This window comes from Natrix helvetica, assembly GCF_964273705.1.
Source record: "Natrix helvetica genome assembly, chromosome: 12".
NCBI lineage: Eukaryota > Metazoa > Chordata > Lepidosauria > Squamata > Natricidae > Natrix > Natrix helvetica.
Window position 1 is genome coordinate 15,976,195 of NC_138556.1, and position 22,692 is coordinate 15,998,886.

General features: G+C 47.3%; 3 protein-coding genes across 3 annotated transcripts; 2 read left to right on the plus strand and 1 right to left on the minus strand.

Annotated features, from left to right (window-relative positions):
* Positions 1–1,434: 1,434 nt before the first annotated feature.
* Positions 1,435–7,040, plus strand: RPS17 (ribosomal protein S17). Its single transcript, XM_081964689.1, has 5 exons — positions 1,435–1,545; positions 3,105–3,256; positions 4,013–4,118; positions 6,193–6,258; positions 6,913–7,040. Exons 1-5 carry the CDS (start codon positions 1,543–1,545, stop codon positions 6,991–6,993), a joined length of 408 nt encoding a protein of 135 aa, XP_081820815.1. The 5' UTR covers positions 1,435–1,542; the 3' UTR covers positions 6,994–7,040.
* A 2,207-nt stretch (positions 7,041–9,247) lies between these two features.
* Positions 9,248–13,186, minus strand: LOC309398354 (uncharacterized protein). The gene is made up of 3 exons (XM_081965175.1): positions 13,116–13,186; positions 11,915–12,029; positions 9,248–10,857 (listed from the first exon to the last, which is right to left on the minus strand). The coding sequence occupies exons 2-3, from the start codon at positions 11,946–11,948 to the stop codon at positions 9,740–9,742; spliced, it is 1,152 nt and encodes a 383-aa protein (XP_081821301.1). The 5' UTR covers positions 11,949–12,029; positions 13,116–13,186; the 3' UTR covers positions 9,248–9,739.
* Positions 13,187–13,662: 476 nt separating this feature from the next.
* Positions 13,663–22,066, plus strand: LOC309398153 (protein FAM200C-like). Its single transcript, XM_081964759.1, has 7 exons — positions 13,663–13,777; positions 15,530–16,008; positions 16,146–16,260; positions 16,693–16,778; positions 18,256–18,382; positions 18,527–18,727; positions 19,963–22,066. The coding sequence occupies exons 2-7, from the start codon at positions 15,628–15,630 to the stop codon at positions 21,804–21,806; spliced, it is 2,754 nt and encodes a 917-aa protein (XP_081820885.1). The 5' UTR covers positions 13,663–13,777; positions 15,530–15,627; the 3' UTR covers positions 21,807–22,066.
* The last annotated feature ends 626 nt before the right edge of the window (positions 22,067–22,692 follow it).

Sequence of the window (22,692 nt, forward strand, 5' to 3'; positions counted from 1 at the left end):
TAAAAACCTTTAAAAGTCACAGTGATTCCGTTTCTTTCCTGAGGTCAACGGGAAAAATGCCGAAGAAATATTTTTGTAGATTTAAAACTCTCCTTATCTGTATCATTCTTCCATTCAAAGAAATGACAGTCACAGGGAAAACACATTAGAAATAATGTGGGGCTGGAATCTCCAATGTTGAGGGAGAATTTTTTTAAAAAAATGGGTCGGAGAACTGAAACCAGACATAATTAAAAATACCAGAGCACATTTTCTTTAGTAACCCAACACAGTTGTATGTCTGGACTATTGTCACACTTGGATATTCTATTTTTACTATCAATAATCCCGTTAGCGATTATTGGGAGTCCCTGGTACTGCAAGGCGATCCAACCGGTCAGTTCTAGAGGAGATCGACCTTGACTGCTCTTTAGAAGGCCAGATCCTGAAGAGGAAACTCAAAATACTTTGGCCACCTAATGAGAAGGAAGGACTCCCTGGAGAAGAGCCTCATGCTGGGAAAGACTGAGGGCAAAAGGGGACGACAGAGAAGGAGGTGGCTTGATAGAGTCACCGAAGCAGCAGGTGTGAGCTTCAATGGACTCCAGAGGATGGTAGAGGACAGGAAGGTCTGGAGGAGCATTGTCCATGTGGTCGCAATGGGTCGGACACGACTTCGCAACTAACAACAGCAATCCTATTCGTTTTTCTTCTCTAAAACCATTCTTCATATATACATATAGACGAAAGAAGATTCTAATAGACACACATATATAGTTGATGATTTGCTAAATGTTTTTGTATAGCTTCTCCACAAGTAGGTTTCTCCCCAGATTCTATGCATTTCTGGGATGGCTTTGGAAATTTGGCATCTCAGCTAGGTCTTATCAGTAGATTGCTTCCTAAGGCTGTCAGCTTTTTTCAATGATGACTTTTTTAGTATTACGAAGCTCCCCTGTTAAAATGTAGAAACAGCATTGCACTACCTCATTCTTCCTCCTCTTCCATCTCTCCAAAAAAATGAGAATATTACTATATGATAAAATCTTTATCCAAAGCCCATAAAATACTATTTCTGCACTGAAATTCTTCCATCAAGAGATTAGGATGAACATGGTTGGGTTGTATGCCCACAGTGACAATATTCGGTAAGGCCCTTTTATTTTACTTATTCTAATGGAATGAAATAGGAATAGGAATGGAATAGAATATGGAAAGAACAGAACAGAATAGAATTCTTTATTGGCCAAGTGTGATTGGACACAAGGAATTTGTCTTGGTGCATATTTCTCTTTCTTTGCAGGGACAACTCTCTGCCCCTGTCCTGAATGCCAGAAGCCCATCAGTGCTGCCTTTCTATCAAAAAAAATAAAAATAAAATCAAAATAACAGGGAAAAGTTGATCCAAACCCATTGGACTCCGTGCCTGTGCAGCGGTCCTCCAGGCCGCTAGGGGCCGCCACGAGAGGCGCGATTCCGCCTCGCTCGCTTGCTCTTCCAGACCGACCTTTCTAGATCCTTTCCCAAGATCCTTTGCTCCCTTTCCCACCGGCAGCTGCCAAGATGGTGAGAGTGGGGACGAGGCAATCCGGGGCCATCCGGGGCGGCGGCGGCGCTGGGAGGAAAATGCGGGGCGGTCTCGGGGGCCTCCGGGAGGGGTGTCGGTGGGTCCGTCGGTAGAATCGATGCTAACGGCTGGCCTGGCCTGTTCCGGGGGTTGAGGAAGGTGCCCCATCTTTTTTCCCGCCGCAGTAATGGCTGCGGGGATGGAGGCTGCGTGGGAACTGCTAGGCCGGGCGGGCACTGGAGGCCTACGGGGGCTTTAAGGGGCCAAATCTGGGACTGTGCGGGGCGGGGGTCCTCCGCCTCTCCGTTTTGGTTGAGGAAAAAAGGCATCGTTTTGGGCCCGCCTGCCTCCCCCCCATCCGCCTTTGCCCCTTGAAAAGCTGCCTGGCAGGCAGAGATCCAACAGGTAAATGATTCCTTCCCTCCGAACTGATGCGTCTGCATGGGAGGATAGTCAGCTAGCGTTGTTGCTTTTGACGTGGGATGCTCACCCGCCGTGTGAAACGGTAAATTGGAACCAGAATCGAGCTGGAAGGGACCTTGGAGGTCATCTAGTCCAACCCTCCGTTCAAGCAGGAGACCCTGTGCCATTTCAAAGAGGTGGCTGGCTAGTCTCGTCTTAAAAACCTCCAGTGATCGAACAATCAGACTAGAGCTGGATATAGTTACCTTGGAGGTCATCTAGTCCAACCCCCCCTTGTTCAAACAGGAGACCCTGTACCGTTTCACATAGGTGGCTGTCTAATCTCGTCTTAAAAACCTCCAGTAATTGATCAATCAGAATAGAGCTGGATGAGACCCTGGAGGTCTTATAGTCCAACCCCCTGCCCAAGCAGGAGATGCTATACCATTTCAGACGCTACCCAATCTCTTCTTTAAGAAACCTCCAGTGATGAAGCGCCCACACCTCTGAAGGCAAACTATTTTACTGGTTAATTAATAATCCTTTGATCGTCTTTGGACTTAACAGGCCTGACTTTTCTAGCCTGGCTTGTCACTGTGTGTGAATGGTAATGCCAGGTTGCCTAACTCTGCTTATACGACTTGGGGGATAAAAGCAGCAGAATTCTTAACTGTTTGTTTCTCAACTTCCCCTGCCCTACACTTTGGTGTTGCATTCAGCCTTATAAACTGTAGTTTGTAACCAAAAGCTGTCCAATCCTATCATGATTTAGTGCAATGTGTGAACTCCGTCATCAGGCACAGGTGGCGTTCAAAACCATAAACACTTTTTAAAAATTAAAACAATTAGTCCCTTTTAATCATTTGAACAATACAGCCAAAAGACGAACAGAGGTAGATGCAAGCATTTCATATCGACTCAGCACATTCGAAAAATATTTCTGAAAATTACAGGCTTTCTTTGGCAATAAACTTTATAATCCACAAAAGCAGAATTTCTGAGGCTTTTCGCTCCCAAGTACTTTTCAAGGGGAGATGCAGTTTAGAAGGCACCAGTTTGGTCATCCCTGGTTTTCAAATTTCTCAAGAGGGTTTGCAAAATTTAAAAGCTACATTCTTCGACGTGCTGATTTATTTGTGTCTTTGGCTCTCCTTAGGGACGCGTCCGTACCAAGACGGTGAAAAAAGCGGCACGGGTGATCATTGAAAAATATTACACGCGCCTTGGAAACGACTTCCACACAAACAAGCGAGTGTGTGAGGAAATCGCCATCATCCCTAGCAAGAAGCTGCGGAACAAAATCGCTGGGTATGCATTGTTGCGGGTGGGACTCCGTGCAGAGTTTTCACACGCGGTCGTTCTAAATCTGAATCCTGCTCACTAGCAGCACCTGCATCGAAAGTGATTTTGGTCTTATTTGTGGCCTGGTCATTGATAATGCAGGAAAAGCATCCTTGAGAGCATTTCCCGTGTTTGGAGGATTCTTTTTATTTCCTACCAAACCCTGAGCTTTTCAGACATTGCTGAAAACTGGGTGATTCGAACAGACGTCATAGCTTTGTCCCAGTTTGGCGTTTTTCTATATTTGAAATGTTGAAGGCTAAGCTTTGCTGAGTCCATCCAGAGCTTACTGAGATTCCCCACAACACGGTCAAATTACCTACTAAGACTGTCTTACTATTATTCTTCTCTTCCTTCCTAGTCCCTATCCCTTTCCTGGTCCCTATCTCTTCCCACTTGTGACTGTAACCATGTTGCTTGTATCTTTAAAATTTATATTGTTTTATTTGTTTCCTAGTATAATTTGATTGCTTATTAGTAACCTTTGACTATCACTAAGTGTTGCACTTTATGATTCTTGATGAATGTATTCTATTTTATTTTTCTTCCTGTACACAGAGCCTATGCACCAAAGAGAAATTCCTTGTGTGTCCAATCACACTTGGCCAATAAAGAATTCTATTCTAGTCTATTCTTGCTTGAATGCCTGATGGTTTTTACAGGGAGAAAAAAAATCACAGTGAGTTATGCTAACCCCCCCCCCCCTTCCGTTCTTCTCCACAGGTATGTCACCCATCTGATGAAACGCATCCAAAGAGGGCCCGTCAGAGGTATCTCTATCAAACTACAAGAAGAGGAAAGAGAAAGAAGGGATAACTATGTCCCAGAGGTAAGTTTTATATCTCAGATGAGTTTCATAGGAGTTTCATGTCTTAAATTTAAATAAAAGCATATTTAGGCCTAGTCAATTTTGCGTGGCAAGAAGTCAATATGTAAGTCATCTTAGCAAAATGTAGTTGCTGGGTTATCTGTAATCTTATCTAATAAAACTTTTCTTCTGGTCAATAAATTGGTATTAAATCATTAATACGAATTAAGAAAATCTATTGTGGATTTTTGAGGGATGCGGTGGCTCGGTGGCTAAGACGCTGAGCTTGTCGATCAGAAGGTCGGCAGTTCAGCGGTTCGAATCCCTAGCGCTGTGTAACAGGGAAGGTGAACTGGGCCTGCATTCGAAAGTGATGGAGGCCTTCCCCTGTGGCCTTTGTCATTGATAGTGCAGGCAGAGAATGCCTGAAAGCATTTCCCGTGTTTGTGGGGCCTCTTGCCATCTCCTTCAAACCCTGAGCTTTTCAGACACGGTTTTGAGCCGCGGTGGCGCAGTGGTTAGAGTGCAGTACTGCAGGCTACTTCTGGCGACTGCCGGCTGCCTCCAATTTGGCATTTTCAAATCCCACCAGGCTCAAGGTTTACTCAGCCTTCCATCCTTCCGAGGTGGGTCAAATGAGGACCCAGACTGTTGGGGGCAAGAGCTGACTCCATAAAACCGCTTAGAGAGGGCTGTAAAGCACTGTAAAGTGGTATATAAATCTATATACTTTAAAGCGGTATATAAATCTAAGTGCTATTGCTATTTCATTTAGCCCTATAGCACCAGATATTTCGTACTTGATTTTGGAAGTGTTAATCATAATTTTGATTGTTTTTTTCCCCTCATTAACGTAAGGGCATTCTTTCTGTACTATATTCTGTTGTTCCAAAACAATGCAGTTGTTTTTCTGTGTGGCTCTTGACAGAAAGATATGTAAAATATTAATCATATAGTCTTGATTTCTTTCTGTTCTGATGATTTACAAAGCCATAGGCTTGCTCTGGTAGGACCCCAGACTATTTAACGCTGTAGTTGGTTAGCCCTATAGAAAATAGCTAAGCCAGGTAAAATTTCTCGGGTTTTATTAAGATTAAAATTAGGATAATGAACAAAAATGACAGTAAAACAAATAAATGTAATTTAAATCAACACATTACTTTAGAAGAATGTTAGGGGATGTTTTCTGTTAAGATATTTTTGATTATTCATCTACCTGAATTCAGTGTTGTCCTGATACAATTTTAGGAGATGAAATATAATTGAAGCTTCTATTTTTATCTGGTAGTTTGGTTCTTTCTTTTGCTGTTCCTGAGTGACTAAAAGTTGGAGGTCATTTTCTTCCTTTAATAGTATTTAAGGGGGGGGGGGGAGAAGAGCCATAATACTTTCTGTTTGCAATTCAGTTTGGCAAATATGGGCAAAAAATTACCTTTTGTGCAGCTTCCATGGGATGTATTTTGCATGTTCCCTGAGCCCCAAAATTTCAGTCGGTGGAAAGGTTATTCTGTCAAGTTTCTAAATTTGGGGCTCCAGAATTAATAAAAAATATTTGCGGTTACTAGCCAGAGGTACATTTTGTTCTTAAAGCTTTGCAGGTTAGAATATCTGAGAGGAAAGGATACCCCCTATGAATATACAACCTTACTGAGGCTCTGTTTGTATTGGATGCCCAGTCCTTCGCTCTTTAACAGTAGTTTTTATGGAGAACAGATTTATTCTGATACATTGTGTGTCAGCCTTCCTCAACGTATTTCCCAAAGGTTTTAGGATTAGGGGGCCTTATCATTCCAGTCATATCAGGACTGTTGATACCAAACTGATATTCCTGGAATGGTTCGCAGAATATACGGAGGGCAACAGGTTAGGGATGGTTGTAAAGATGCCAGAGTCATATTTGCATATAGTTTTGGCTAATGCTTTTAACTCCTTTTCTTGCTCACATTTATTGAAGCATCTTGCTGACAATCTCAAAACTGTCTGCAGGAAGGGGATTTATGATACATGTATACATCACACCTTTGCTGTATTTTGACTCATAATTCTTGGGCCTCTGTTAACAACCAAGTCAATCATTGCCTCTTTTCTTCTCCAGGTCTCTGCCCTGGATCAGGAGATTATTGAAGTGGATCCAGATACCAAGGAAATGTTGAAATTGCTGGTGAGTAGGGCATTGGCATGGCTTCCAGTAGAATTGCTTTTCTATAGTGGCTGGGTTTTTTTTTTTAATTGGCTGTTGATGTGAGGGTCTGAAGATTAAGTGAAAATAAAATAGCCAGGAGAGTCAGTGTGGTGGTGGGGTGGTCATGAGCACCAGGCTATAAGCTGGGTGGCTGTGAGTTCTAGTTCTACCTTGGCATGAAGCCAGCTGGATAACTTCAGGCCAGTCCCTCCCTCGCACACTTAGGAAGAAGGAAATGGCAAACCACTTCCAAAAATGTTGCCAATAAAGCTGCATGAACTTGTCCACGCAGTCATTGGTAGTCAAGATAAGAAGATGCCCTCCCAAAAAAGTCACCCCACTTGGGAGTCGTTCTGAATGGTTGGTGGGGAGAGCAGTATTATTATGTAGTAGGGCGTTTAAAAGCCAGGCAGATATAGGGGATAAAGCAAACATAACTTCTTGGCAAATCGCTAGAATACTTGAACACAAGATGATTTACAAAAGCTTTCATTTGTTTTTGCACACCAAGGAAATTGAGCCTCAAAGACCACCCGAATGGTTTCAAGTAGATCATTTAGCCTGAGTGAAAAGATCTTTTCAGCTCTTGCCCAGGGATCTACTTAGTATATCTTGGCTCTCTTCTATTCACAGGATTTTGGCAGCCTGTCCAACCTGCAGGTCACGCAGCCCACCGTAGGGATGAACTTCAAAACTCCAAGAGGTGCCATCTAAAGCCAATTCCATCTTGTCACTTTTACAATAAATATATAGAAACAACAGCTTCCTTTGTATCATTTCAAATGCCTGTGTCTTCTAGGTAAGTTTCTATACACCGATTCCACGTACAATAGAATTGAGAGTTTGGTTGCATTCCTGTATCAGCTAAGCAAGGTTTGTATTAAACTTTGATTTGTTGATTAAGCCAGTATGGGTTAGATCTAGTGGAGCAGGGCCACAGCCAAGCAAATCCTATTCATAGGGTTTTAGAATATATATCTTGCCCCGCAAGACTCTCAGCTGCTTTTTGCATGCTGGGGAATTCCGGGACTTTGAAGTCCACAAGTTTTAAAGTTGCCACAGTTGGTCACCCCTGCTTTATCAAATGGTTTGCAAAATAAAAGACCCACAGTATCTATTGCATTCCCGTGGCCTAAAACGATTATAAAATTGTAATTATAGGACTCTCAATTTTTTCTTGAGAAATACTCCTGTCAAGCAAAATGTTGTGGTATTAAAGGCACTCAAACTTAAAAGATTTGTTACAGAATTTTGCCCCAAATTTAAACTGACCGAATTCTCCTTTTTACCCTTTTTTGAAGATAGAAACAACCCTTTACTAATTTTCAGGCACTCTGTCTGTGCTCCATGATTTTCAGAGGTCATGGAGAAGACTGCTGTGTCCCCAGCCTCTCGCAAATATGTGCCCCTGATCTTATATTTCATCCTGACCACTGTTCCCTCTAAGGTGCGCAGCTGGCAAGAAAACACAGCGCAGCAGTTTCTAACTGCCGCGCAGTGATTTCTACTGTCACAGACAGCGGAGGCTGGGGAGGTCCTTTGCAGGCGGCTAGAACTGGCCGCCCGCAAAGGACCTCCCTGGACTTGTTTTGGTGAGCGTGGGGCGACTGAGTTCAGGAAAGCAAGCCCGGGGAGGTCCTTTGTGGGCGGCCAATCCTAGGTGCTTGCGCCCGGCGCTGCGGCTAAAATAAACCCCCAAAGCCCCTGCCGCTACCAAAATATCTGCTGCCGCCGCCTCCTCTAACAGCATCACATTTGCTGCCCAACACTGCGGCCGAGGTGAAGCCGCCAAAGCGCCCGCCGGCACCCCCGCCCGTGGCAATGGCGCCTCCCCCTCAGTTCAGAGCACCTGAGCTGAGCCCCGCGTTACCCCTGCCCCCTCCTCCTCTGCTGTGCTTTTGAGGAGCCATGAGGCCACGGGAGCCAGTAGGAAGGCGGCGGAGGGGGCGGGAGCAGGGGGAAAAGGCCTCATGGCTTCTCAAAAGCACGGCGGAGGAGGGGGCAGCAGGGGTAACGCGGTGCCCAGCTCAGGTGCTCCTCAGCCGCAGCACCGGGCAGCAAATGTGGTGGTGCTGTTGGAGGAGGAGGCAGCTGCTATTCTGGTGGCGGCAGGAGCTCGTCGGCATCTTCAGCGGCAGCCCTGCCCCCTGTGAAAAAAACCGAAGATGGAGCAGATCCACGCAGATGACGTCACCGAAACATGACTGGAGGAGGAATTCTGGGAGTTGAAGTCCACAAGTCTTCAAGCTGTCAGGTTTGAAGACCCCTGGTTTTTTTTTTCTAAAGGGTTAAGGGTGCCAGGATCTTGCAACTTGACAGCTTTAAGACTTGCATGCTTCAATGCCAGAGTTCCTGAGCCAATATGACTGGAGGAGGAATTCTGGGAGTTGAAGTCCACAAGTCTTCAAGCTGTCAAGTTTGAAGACCCCTTGGGTTTTTTTTCCCTAAAGGGTTAGGGATGCAAGGATCTTGTAACTTGACAGTTTTAAGACTTGCGTGCTTCAAATGCCAGAGTTTCTGACCCAACATTTTGGTTGCTAAGCAGGAGCGTTGTTAAGTGATACTATATAACACTTTTAATTAAGCGGGTACCTTGAATAAACATAACTTTGAGTTTCAAATAATACTGATTTTGTTGTTGTCTTAGGTGACACCTGTGAAAAAAATTCAGGTGACGCTCAAACACTATACTTTTCTGCTCACACTGAAAAAAAATTAGAGGGAACATTGGTGGCCCTGTATCCTGGAAGTTGCCCATTAAGGCAAGCAGTATCTCGTGCGACCAATCATGGACACACACACACCCCCGCCCATTTGCTCTCACCCCAGAGAGGAAGGCTGTGACATGGAGACGACAGTTGAATTCCCCAGAGTCAGAATTAGTAAATTTCAAACCTGTTCCTATTTGAGGAACAATGGACAATACTAAAGATTTTATTTGCCACTTGCAGAACAATTGAGCACTAAAGCTATGCCAAGTTTTAATCCAGTTTCAACGTTTACAGAACGAAAGTAAGGGGAGGCACAAAGCCAGGTACTAAAACACCAGGACAAAGAAAAGGAAATAGGTTCCTTATCCCAGTCCCAGAACATTAATATGGTCGTCGTCCTCCTCTTTTAATGACCCCATAATCTTTTGCGGGGTGGAGTCTGGGCAACTGAATGCTGAGTATTTAGTGGCCAAATGCCCTTCCTGTTGCCAATTCGGAGTTATATTCAACAGCTCTATTCTCATTGTGCCCAGAGAGAGAAATATCTGCCTCTACCTAGGATCGAACTCACAGCCTCCTGATTGTGAGGCGAGAGCTCCACCTCTAGGCCACCGTACCACTTCTAACATTAATACGGTCCACTAAAAATTAATCTCGTTCCACACATTCAAAGCTTGGGGGAGGGGGGGTTGTATCTTGAGAGAATTCCTCCATGAGATCTGCTCTCAGGCGTACCCAGACTTAAGTATTCACACGGCTGCTGCCCTGTGGGTCCGTTGATGAGCGTTGAGGTGTGTGCTTCTGCTGAAGCTCTTCCCACACTGTGAGCAGGTATACGGTTTCTCCCCCGTGTGGGTCCTCTGATGGGAAATGAGGCTGGAGCTGACCCGGAAGCTCTTCCCGCACGCCATGCACTGGTAGGGTCTCTCCCCCGTGTGAATCCTCTGGTGGGTGTTGAGATCCGAACTCCGCCGGAAGCTCATCTCGCAATCCAGGCACTGGTAGGGCTTCTCCCCTGTGTGGATCCTTTCGTGGTAGGTGAGGCTGGTGCTCAGGCAGAAGCTCATCCCGCACTCCGAGCACTGGTAAGGCTTCTCCCCCGTGTGCGTCCTCTGGTGGTACGTGAGGTTCGTGCTCACGCAGAAGCTCTTGCCGCACTCCGAGCACCGGTAGGGCTTCTCCCCCGTGTGGATGCGCTGGTGGGAGGTGAGGCTGGTGCTCACCCGGAAGCTCTTCCCGCACTCCAGGCATTTGTAGGGTTTCTCCCCAGTGTGGATCCTCTGGTGGGAAATGAGGCTGGTGCTCAAGCTGAAGCCGATGCCGCATTCCAAGCACTTGTAAGGTTTCTCCCCGCGATGCGTCCTCTGATGGTAAGCCAGGCTGGTGCCGGAAGCGTAGCTCTTACCGCACTCCGAACAGCTGTAGGGTTTCTCTCCCGTGTGGCTCCGCTGGTGACTGGCGAGGCTGGTCATGGCACCGAAGCTTTTGCTGCACTGGGAGCATTTAAAGGGCTTCTCCTGCACATGCATCCGGCGATGGGCACTGAGGTGCATGCTCAAGCCGAAACTCCTCCCGCACTTCTCGCATTTGAAGGGCTGCTCCTTGACGTAGCTGGTGCAATGAGCTATGAGGTTGGAGTCCGAATGGAAACTTTTCTGGCGCTGAAGGAAGGTTTTCATTTCATGTCCTTTGTCGTTTTCTCCCAGACTGGCAAACTGACCAGGGTGATCTTTGGCCAAAGGAGGAGATGCTTTATTCCTCATCGGGTTTAATTTAGTTTTCCTTCTCTGCGGCTCCCTTTTCTTATCTCCCTTTTCTGCATCCAGAACACACGATTCTTTATTCTCCATCTCCGAACTGCCAACTTCTGTAAGGAAAACAGGAAAAAAACATACTTTGGATTTGTCTTAAATTTGAGATTTCCACTTATTTATCTTTTTTTATTTCAAAGAGAAAGGGTCATTGTTTTGTAATTATGCCACTATCAGAATAACTTTAGTTTTTAACAGATTAACAGAGTTGGAAGGGACCTTATAGGTCATCTAGCCCAACCCCCTGCTCAAGCAGGAGACCCTACACCTTTTCTGACCAGTCCAATCTCTTCTTGAAAGTCTCAAGTGACGGAGCTCCCACAAACTCCAAAGGCAACTTCTGTTCCATTGGTTGGTTGTTCTCACTGTCAGAAAGTTCCTCCTTATTTCTAGACTGAATCTCTCCTTGCTCAGTTTCCATCCATTATTCCTTGTCTGGCCTTCGGGTGATTGGAAGACTGCTATCCTGTCTCCCCTGGTCCTTCTCTTCACTAGACTAGCCATGCCCAGTTCCTGCAACCGTTCTTCATATGTTTTAGTCTCCAGTCCCCTAATCATCCTGGTTGCTCTTCTCTGCACTCTTTCTAGAGTCTCAACATCTTCTTTATAGTGTGGGGACCAAAACTGGGTGCAGCATTCTAGATGTGGCCTTGCTAAGACTTTATAGAGGGTTATTAGTACCTCACTTAATCTTGATCGTATCGTACCGTTAATGCAATTTAGGAGTGCATTGGCCTGTCACACTGTTTATCTTTGAGTTTTTATGTTTTGGCAGGCAAATTTTACAGTATCTCTTCTCATTGTGTTTTACTTTTTAAATAAAAATAACGGAGCAGGAATTCTTCGTTGTGGGGCCATTCAGAAATGTCAGAAAAAGTGCTTCATAAATCCCAATTTCTGAGATTTCAAGATAGCTCTTACTGTTAAACAATTGAATGAGCTGACATTCAATTACTCAATTTGACTGCAGAATTGCATTACTAGGAAAAACAAATGTTTTAATTAGCCATGCCATACAATCTTTTGGTAGAACAAAAGAAAGAAATACGAAGTCATGAAGCAGAATGTGAGAAGCATTCTGATTCTCAAACCTCAGAAAATGGGGAGACTTACCGGAAGGGCTCATAACCCCACAATTCTCTTCCATAACTGGATAGTTAAGAACTCTGCTCAAGATTCAGCAAAATTCACATCTCTGTAATGCAAGATGTCATCAAAGTGCAAGTATCTATAAAAAAGAAAAAGGAAGATGCTCACTGACATGTATATACAAAATATCCATCCATAAAACTGGTTTCTCCAGTTGCAATGGATGGCTGGGAAAGTTGGATCATAAGGAAGGCTGAGCACCAAATTGAGGCCTTTGAACTCTGATGCTGGAGAAGATTCCTGCGAGTCCCTTGGACTGCAAGGTGATCCAACCAGTCAGTCCTAGAGGAGATTGACCCTGACTGCTCTTTAGAAGGCCAGATCCTGAAGAGGAAACTCAAATACTTTGGCCACCTAATGAGAAGGAAGAAAGACTCCCTGGAGAAGAGCCTCATGCTGGGAACGATGGAGGGCGAAAGAAGGGGACAACAGAGAATGAGGTGTCTGGATGGAGTCACCGAAGCAGCAGGTGTGAGCTTAAATGGACTCCAGAGGATGGTAGAGGACAGGAAGGCCTGGAGGAATGTTGTCCATGGGGTCGCAATGGGTCAGACACGACTTCGCAACTAGCAACAACATATGAAACAGTTTCAGGAGAAACATCAAGTTCTCTTCTGTATGATTTAAACCAGGGGTCACCAACCTTTCGGACCTCGGAGACCACTAAATTCATAATTTTAAATCCCGCGGACCACTAATATGCATTTTTAAAAAGAGAAATAATATTTAGCGCAATATAAAAAATGCAAATAATTTTTCTGCCAACCACCAAAATTTTCTCACGGTTCACGGACCACCAGTTGGGGACCCCTGATTTAAAGCACGGAGGAGGGAGCAAGCTTGGCCCCTTTAAGACCTGTGGTCTTCAACTCCCAGAATTCCCCAGCCCAGCCATCCAGACAGGGGAATCCTGGGAAATGAAGTCTTAAAAGGTTGGGCAGGCCTGATTTAAATCTCCACGAAATGCTATGCAAAGTGGCGACCAAAGAGAGCAAACTTTTCCGTCCACGTTTCAAGGCCACGTGCAACCCCCTCCCCCATGCATTCCCGCCCCCAGAAAAGCCCCTCTCCCCCACCCCTACAATTCCTGCAAGGGCTACAGCCTGGGGGCCGCCTTCCCTGCAGCCCCAGGCCGCCCTTCTCCCCCAAAAGCATCGGGGCTCACCAGCAGCAGGTGCGACCCTGCAGAAGCGGCCGTGCATCTCCCTCCCTTGTTCCACCCTCCACCCATAATGCTTCTGGGAGGAGCCTGTTTCCTAGAGAGGCTCCTCCCTTTCTCCTTCCTGTTGCCTTCTCTTTCCACTCTAGGAACTCAGCCGTCGCTGGTTTTAACCCTTAGGGCGGCAGCAAAGCCTCGCTCGTGCTTTCGAGGCAAGGCGCCTCCCTGCAACGGGAAAGGAGAGGGGGGGATATCTTACGGGGGGGAGACTTTTTATTGCCTCCCGCCCCCCCCGATGAGAAGCAGAAGATGCACCCAGGGACTCCCGTTGCAACATGTGCACGTCTTTGCAGTTTCCATGCATCCTGGCCACGCCTGCCCAGCGGTGCCCAGATGTTTTTCGCCTGGTTGCAAAAAAGGGAGAGGGGGGGGTCGTTCCCGCCTGGTGGCTTTGCAAGGGGTTAAATGCAACGAGCCGGCCTCCTAGAGAGGAAGCGAATTGGGGCAGGAGGGAGTCCTTCCCTTGCAAGCTATCCTCCCGCCAAGGGCTCTTCCTGCCCCGCCTTTTCCAACAAGGGGGGGTGGGTGGGGAAAGGAGGGGGGAGTGGCCTTTTTTCTCCCCCCTTCCTCGGAGCTTTGCATTGCAGACCCCCTTGGGGGGGAATTGGGTGAGTTTCCAGCCCCCTGCAGCGCCGCTTTGCAGAGAGGGGTCTTTCTCTCCCAAGAGCTGCAGAGGCGAGGGAGGGGGGGGTTGGGGATTCCCTCCCCAGGGAGGGGCAATGCCCAGGCTCCAACCTGTCCCCCCCCCTTTGCAAAGAAAAAGGGCAGGGCGGGATCTGCGGGTGGGGGTGTGGAGGGGTCTCCGTCCTTCTTTCTGCAAAGCCAAAAGGGGGAGGGGGAGGTCAGCATCCAGGTATTGTTCAACGAGAGAGAGAGAGAACAATGAAGGCAGGTAGGGGAGCCCTTCTCTTCCCCTGCCACGCAATGGGGGGTGGCGCCCCCTTTGCATCGGGCATTGCAGCCCCCTCAGCCATCCCCCCTCTCTTGTGCATGGGATGGGGGTGAGGGGCCTCTTGAAAGAGCAACTGTCCCATGGAAGGAACCCAAAGGGATGCCTCTTTTGTATGGGGAAGGAGTTGGGAGTTGGGCTGCCGTTCTTTCTGCAGCTTTTCTGTCTAGGGCAGCCCACTGCAGTCCCTTCGTAGAGTACAGGTAGTCCCTGTACCACAATCAAGTCCCAAAATTTCTGTTGCTAAGTGAGACAGTTGTTCAGTGAGTTTTGCCCCATTGGATGACGATTCTACTCACCGTTGTTAAGTGAATCGCTGCATTGATTTAGTAACGGTCGTTAAGTGAATCTGGCCGCGGAAGGGCACAAAATGGGATCACATGACCCCGGGACACTGCGACTCTCATTAATATAATCCAGTGGCCAAACCTCCAATAATTTTGACCATGTGACCGTGAGGATGGTGCAACAGTTGTGTGAAAAAAACGAGCAAAAAGTCTCTTTTTCCAATGCCATTGTACTGGAACGGTCACTAAATCACCATCGTCTTTTAACGACTTGCAGGGTGGAGTCTGGGCAACTGACTGAAGCTAGCAGAGTGTTTTAGTGGCCAGATGCCCTTCCTGTCACCAATGCAGAGTTTTGCTCGGCAGAAATATTCTCATTGTGCCCAGAGAGAGAAATATCTGCCTCTACGTAGGACCAAACTCACAGCCTCCTGATTGTGAGGTGAGAGCGCCCCCTCTAGGCCATCGCACCACTCTAGGAACGGTTGTAAATTGAATGTAATCTTGTCTAGAGGGGAAAGGGGGTTGAAATCACTCTGAAGGCAGGCAGATGGGAAGTGCTGTGGTTTTGGACTAAGGCAGGGGTGTCCAAACTTGGGAACTTTAAGACTTGTGGACTTCAACTCCCAGAATTCCCCAGCCAGCATGGCTGGCTGGGGAATTCTGGGAGTTGAAGTCCACAAGTCTTAAAGTTCCCAAGTTTGGACACCCCTGGACTAAGACAAAGTCCCGCCACTAAAACTGGATCGCATCTCAGAGGATGCTGGCTGGGGGAATTCTGGGAGTTGAAGTCCGCAAGTCTTAAAAGTTGCCAAGGTTGGACAATCCCGTTTTTAACCAGATAAAACGGCTTGAGAGCTTGCCTTGTTGTCTCCCACTGCTGAGGCTTTCTTTACTCCATCCTCCAAAATCCTTGGAGGGGGGAGGGGATTGAGCGCTGTGTGACATACCTAATAAATAAATGAAAACCTTAAAAAAAAAAATTGATGTCCAAAAGAGAGGCTCAACTCATCAGGGATTTCCTCTGGTTTCTTGATAGCCATCCCAACTTTGGCTGGGAAAATGCTTCCACTCCTGGAAGAAGAAGGAGTTTGCAATGATACTCCATGGTCTTGACTTTGCAGAGTTTGTTAGCCACCATCAACCGGAGCCATCCTTGCCTTGGGGGCTGTCATTGACAGCCGAGGAAGGCTGTCTGTCCTGTCGGGAAAACGTCTCAAGGATGGACGAGCAAAACGCAGCTGGCCCAGAACCCGAAAGGGACCCAGAGACCATCAAGTCAGGGAGCAGTGAAGAACACTGGGGGATTCGTCCGGATGTCCACCGTCAATGTTTCCGGCAGTTCCTTTACCAGGACGCCAAGGGGCCCCGAGAAGTCTGTAAGAAGCTCCACAATCTTTGCCATCTGTGGCTCAGACCAGAGCAACATGCCAAGAATCAGATTCTGGATCTCGTCATCCTGGAGCAGTTCCTAGCCGTCATTCCTGCGGAGATGCAGAGGTGGGTCCGGGAATGTGGAGCTGAGTCCAGCTCCCAAGCCGTAGCCCTGGCTGAGATCTTCCTCTTGACCCAGGCCGAAGACAAGAAACAAGAAGAACAGCAGGTAAAAAAAAACGTTTGCTTCCCCCATCCAAGAAGGGGCCTTCTTCTCCATTGCTCAGAACTCCTTCCTGGCTCTCTTTTCTGGTCCACATTTTGGGGACTTCCTAACCGTGTCACCCCCTCTTCTAACCCTTTCAGTATACAGAATCGGGACCCAACTTTCCTGAACCGTTCAAGGCGTCCTCAGACGCCCGACAGAGCGCTCTGCGAAGGTGGATGAAACACGAAAGTGACGGGACGTCCATCCTGCAAGGTAAGGATGAAGACGTTGCTAAACACGAACGGGTGCAGGTTGTCCTCGAGTTACGACCCGTTGAGCGCAAACATTTTATGTTGCTAAGTCTAACATTTGTGAAGTGAGTTTGCCCCGTGTTATGACTCTTCTTGCTGCAGTTGTTAAGTGGGTCGCTGCGTTGGTTAAGTTAGCAACGTGGCCGTTAAAGCGAATCTGGCTTCCCCATTAATTTTTGCTTGTCAGAAGGTCGCAAATGGGGACACACAAACACACACCCAACCATCATAAATAGGAACCGGTTGCCAAGCCTCTGAGTTTTTTGATCACGTGGCCATGGGGATGCTGCAACGGTCGTAAGTGTGAGAAACGGTTCTAAGTCACTTTTTTGTAAATCCGAACGGTCACTAAATGAACTGTTGTAAGCCGAGTGTTACCTTTGGTTTCTTGCAGGAGATGGAATGATGTCGGTGATACGTGCTCAGTCCACCTCTCTTCTTTGTGGCGGAGGAGACCTAACAGCGGCACAACAGACTCCGGTGTGGAAAAAGCTGGTTTTGGGGGGGGGGGGGGGGAGAGAGAATTGCAAATTGATTGCTCCGATGCTGCGCTCAGCCTCCCCGTCTTTCAATATCTTCAACGTCTTCCTTCTCTTGCTTCGTATCTGTTGGAGGTGTTAGGACTAACCTTTTCGGCACTGAGGGCCGAAACTGGGGTGTGTGTACGTCGGAGTGCCAGAACCTAGGAGAGAGCAGCTGGGCTTTACGCATGCATGCGGTGGCCCGCTGATCTCTCCTGGGTTCCGGAGTGCATGTGCGTGGCGGAACCCGGAAGAGCAGCTGGCCATTGTGCTAAGGCCTGTGATTTCACAGCTTGCAACATCGGTCAGTTAGAAAGCTGATTAGTACTGAAGTCTAAATTATATTCAGGCACATCTGCTTGTGCACAGAATGTCCTAAAATGCCCTCCACATTATTGCCAGTATAAGGAAATGAAAGGGGCCTATTAACTGAATGAGAAGTAGCGAAAAACAGCTGGCCGGTTTGCATGTACTCGTCACACAAATGACAGAACCTGAAAGAACAGCTGACCGGTGTGCGCATGCATGCCGGAACCCGGAAGAGCACCTGAGAGCCGTCTGCATGCACGCCGGACCATCTGGCTGGCACAAGCGCATGCTCCAGAACCCAGAAGAGTAGCCATAACATAACCTGGGGAGCCTGCAACGGTCCTCAATATGAGTCAGTTGCCAATCATCCACATTTTCATCACATGATCATGGGGATGCTAAAATGGTCATAATTGTGAAAAAAGGTCGTAAGTTCAGTGCCGTTGAACAGTCACTCCATGAACTGTTGTAAGTCGAGGACTACTGGTACAAGAGTCTGTTAATACAGCCTTAACGATAAAGTAGAATTAATTCGTACGGTTGTGTTTCCTTGCCTGGTTCACTTGGGAAGGCTAAGATGTAAGTCTCAAATCTCCCACAACCATCTGATCTATTGGAGCCGATTCTATTTCAGATTCTTTCTTTCTCCCTTAGGCAGTGGAGGGCTCCTCCTTCTGTTATCGGGTCATTCCCTAGGCCTGTGATGGCGAGCATATGGCATTTCTGAGGACACGCGAGGCGTTGCCCTGTCAGCTCCAGCACGCATGCACACACCGGCCGGCTGATTTCAGCCTTGATATTCAGCCGTTTTTCGCCCTCCGGAGGCTTCCCTGAAGGGAGGGAAGAAAAACAACCCAACGCACAAACCAGAAGTTCGGGGAGGGAGTTCCGGTTTGTGTGTTGGACCGTTTTTTTGCCCTCCGGAGGCACATAGAAAGCCTCTGGAGCCTGGGGGAGGGGGAAAAACAGACCTACCGGGCATACCAGAAGTCGGAAAACAGACCATTTCCACCCTCGGCGTGGGGTGGGGGCCCTTTTCGCCCTCCCCAGGCTCCGAGAAAGCCATGCTTTTGGCAAACTAGCCGTTGAATTTTGCTAGTGACACAACTTTCTGTTCATCTTTTCAGGGCACAGTGACAACGGAGGATGTGGCTGTCCAGGTCACCGAAAGAGAAGGGATTCTACCAGATCCTGAGCAGAAACATTTCCACAAGCAAGCCGTGGAGCAAGATTGCGGACTAATGGCTCCCTTTGGTAAGCTGCCGCTCTTTCACCTATCATGGAATCATACCAGGTTTATCCACGTGGAAGACGATCCTGAATTGGTGGATTTGCTGGATTTGGTTCGGGCCTCTGTTTCCCAAAAGAGCTTTGGCTAGCTTCCTGTCTTCACTGCAGAAGCCGATAAGTGGGCAGTCGAGAGAAAAGGAGACCCATCGGTGGGGCTGCCAGAAGGAGATGGCATTAAAAAGAGGGAGAAACAGAGGAGAAAATCGGTACCGAATCGGAAAAGGATGATGGAGCTGAATGAGTGCCCCACTTCCCAGAGCAGCAACTTCCATCAGAACGCAGTCCAAGAAAAAATAGAGAAAATGAATAGTAAGTGCCAAATGCTGGGTCACTGCTTCTTTAGCAATAGCACTTAGGCTTCTGTACCACTTCATAGTACTTTACAGCCCTCTCTAAGCGGTTTACAGAGTCAGCCTCTTGCCCCCAACAATATGGGTCCTCATTTGACCCACCTCGGAAGGATGGGAGACTGAGTCAACCTTGAGCCAGTCAGGATCAAACTCCTGACTGTGAGCAGAGTTAGCCTGTAATACTGCATTCTCACCACTGCACCATGAGAAAGGAGAATGAGAAAGGGAATAAGAGAGGAAGGAAGGAAGGAAGGGAAGGAATTGCAATAGCACTTAGACTTATATACTGTGTCACAGTGCTTTTACAGCCCTCTCTAAGCGGTTTACAGAGTCAGCCTCTTGCCCCCAACAATCTGGCTCCTCCTTTTACCGACCTCGGAGGGAAGGCTGAGACAACCTTGACCCAGTCAGAATCAAACTCCTGAGTGAGAAGTGGGTTAGCCTGCAGTACTGCATTCTAACCACTGTGTCACCACAGCTCTGGTGTTTAAATCTGGTGTTAAGAAGATGTTTACAATTCTTTGGGTATATATATAATGTTTAGCGTCTGGATGTTTTATGTTCTGGTTTTACTGAACATGGAATGCTATAAATGAGTGATGGGGGGGGTGGGGGGGGGTGAAAGACAAGATGGCACTCTGGCAGACCCCAAGAACCAAGAACGACACCTGGAGTTACTTCTGAATAGTGTCTTTATTGCTATTTGCCTACAGACAGAATCTTGCCAGACTAAAGCATTAATATCTGCCTAACTAGAGATACAGTATATCACAGAAGTGAGTACACCCTCTCACATTTTGTAAATATCTTTTCATGTGACAACACTGAAGAAATGATACAATGGCTACAATGTAAAGTAGTGAGTATACAGCTTGTATAACTAGTATCAATGTGCTGTCCCCTCAAAATGATGCAACACCCAGCCATTAATGTCTAAAGTGCTGGCAACAAATTGTGAGGGGTGTGTGTGCTCACTTCTGTATATCTTGTGAACTCCTAGGAGGGGTCTGCTTTGACCTTCTACCAAGCTCTGCTTGACCTCTGGGAGGGGGGGGGGTCCCTCTTGGGAATCCAGACTACATTCCATCACACTCATCTGTTTATGGAGTACAATTTTTTTAAAATCTTTTTAAAATGTCTTTGCTGACGAGCAGGTGCTGAATTATCCTGATTTACTTCTTGCCTTCTTTGTAGTTGCAAAAATAAGCGAGCCGGCCCGTAAAAGGCAAAGGACGTACCTGTTCCACAAAGAATGGGAGGAGCGGTACTGTTTCATGGACGTGAATGGCAAATCGGTGTGCTTAATCTGCTCGTCCACGGTCGCGGTGGCCAAGAAGCACAATGTCCAGCGGCACTTTGAGAGGAACCATGGCACCTTCACCAAAAACTACCCCCTCGATTCCGAGCTTCGCAAAATGAAAGTGAAAGAGATGAAGTCCAAGTTTGCCTCCCAGCTGACCGTCTACACCAAGCCCGTGGTCCACTCCAAAAACACCACCATCGCCTCTTTCAAAATCGCCAGCTTGCTGGTTAAAAGGAACAAACCCTTCGAGGACGGCGAGCTGCTAAAGGAGGTGTTCCTGACGGCGGCCGACTCGATTTTCGAAGGCTTCTCCAATAAGAAAGAGATCATGAGCGCCATACAAAAGCTCCAGTTGTCCGGGAACACCGTTTCCCGCAGGATCCAATCCATCTCGAACGATCTAGAGTACCAGCTGCAAAGTGACCTGCAGAAGTGCCTCTGGTTTTCCCTGCAGCTGGACGAGTCCACCGACATCACAGACACATCCCAGCTGGCCATGATCGTCCGGCTGGTTTTTAGCGACCTCGCGGTGAAGGAAGAGCTCCTCAAAATCCTGTCCTTGAAAGGAAAAATGAGGGGCGAGGATATCTTCCTGACATTCAGGAACTATGCTGCTGAAACCAACCTCCCACTCCATAAACTTTCTTCCATCACGACCGACGGGGCGCCGGCTATGGTGGGAGCCATGGACGGCTTCATTGCTCACTGCCAGAAAGACGAAACTTTCCCGAAGTTTATTTCGTATCACTGCATTATCCACCAAGAGGCTCTGTGTGCCAAAGTCCTTCAGTTCAAACACGTCATGGACGTGGTTACCAAAATCATAAACTCCATCCGCGGCGTCTCTTTGCAGCACCGGCTCTTTAAAGCTCTCCTGAAGGACGTCGACGCGGAATACGGGGACTTAATCTTGCACACGGAGGTCAGGTGGCTGAGCAAAGGCAAAGTCCTTGCCAGGTTTCTAACCCTGAGGGATGAAATAAAGGCCTTTTTAAAAACTAAAGACCAATACGTGGAACAGCTGGACGATCGGTTCTGGTTGGTGGATTTGGCTTTCTTGGCCGACTTGATGCAAGAACTCAACAGTTTGAACATTGAGCTGCATCGAAACGATAAGCACCTCTCCGGGATGATCTCTTCGGTCCACGCCTTCAAAGGCAAGCTGAGGTTATGGAAGTCACACCTGCAGGTGAAGTCCCTCCTTCCCTTCCCCTCCATGAAGCAAGTGGTCGGGGAAAGCGACTTCAACAACGCGCCGTTTGTGGGCTACCTGGAGACTTTGGAGGAACAGTTCCTCGCCCGCTTCCAGCAGTTCAGCGGCATCGAGCCGGTGGTGTCCTTCTTCGAAAACCCCTTCAGCCCCATCAATGTCACGGAGACTGCAGCGGCCATCGGGGAGCTGTGCCAGGCCTTGGCGGAAGAGGTCGAGATGGAGATGGTGAGCCTTCAGAACGACGTCATCCTCAAATCCAACTCGAGTCACGCCAACTTTTGGAACCTGGTGGACGCCCAAAAATTCCCTGTGTTGAGGAAGACGGCTGCAAAGATCAAGTCTTACTTTGGGTCCACTTACCAGTGTGAGTCCGTTTTCTCAACAAGGAGATTTATCAAGTCAAAGAACAGAACACGGATGACAGACAAGCATCTGGATGACTGCCTGCGAGTGGCAATCTCTTCCTACACTCCCAATTACAACCGGCTTGCCGACGGCATGCAGTGCCAAGCCTCTCACTAATCCGGAGCTGTGCTGTGAAACCTGGGCAACATGTGCCTGTTTTGCACTCATCAGTAACTTGTGTAGAGCGGACTTCACGTTGCCAATTTTTTTATTTTCCATTCTGTGTTCCATCAAACGGTAGAGATGCTAGACTTAAATGTATACCGATTTATTTGTACTGTGAATATAATTATGTACTGGTAGTCTAGGAATAATGTTGAGTTATACACCTACCTGCCCTCTTTACTATGCAAATAAATACTCTTTTATATGGGGAATCATCTGTTACCAGCACTATGTCGCGATGGGACCACTTATGTACAAGGATCACATTGGAGGTGCAAAGTGTTATGTCACATATAGAAACTGCCTTGAGTGTCCCAAGTTCCCAACATAAAAATATACAGCTTTATTGTCTATTTGTTTTCGCCCTCTTCTTCCCGATTGATGGCAGGACAACGGCAAGGCACCAAGCTGAAGCTGGTGGATCTGTTAGCTCTATTGAAAATTTGCCTTTTTAAACTAATATCTCTATTTCAGTACTTAAAATAAGAGTGTTAATACCTTTCGCCTCTCAAATCCTAGGAACTTTGCTGTTCTCAATAATTGTGACCAGATTTTAAGGGCCACAGGCTGGCTGTCATGGCAAGGGAAATACTTGCAGCTTTAATAAGCAACATGAAATCCTTTATGTAAAAGTCGTGTGTGAAAACGTAGAATAGGAACAGTTTATTTGCTGCATATCTCAAGTCGTTTATTCAAATAAATAAGAAGGAGTGAAACAGTATGGCTATTTCTCAAAGGCAACTGTGTTAATTTGTGGTTACAAAAATCAAGAGGAAGCTGAAGGTCTGGAGATTCTCAGTCATCCCGGCCACGGTTCTCCCAAAGGGGCTTTTTCAGG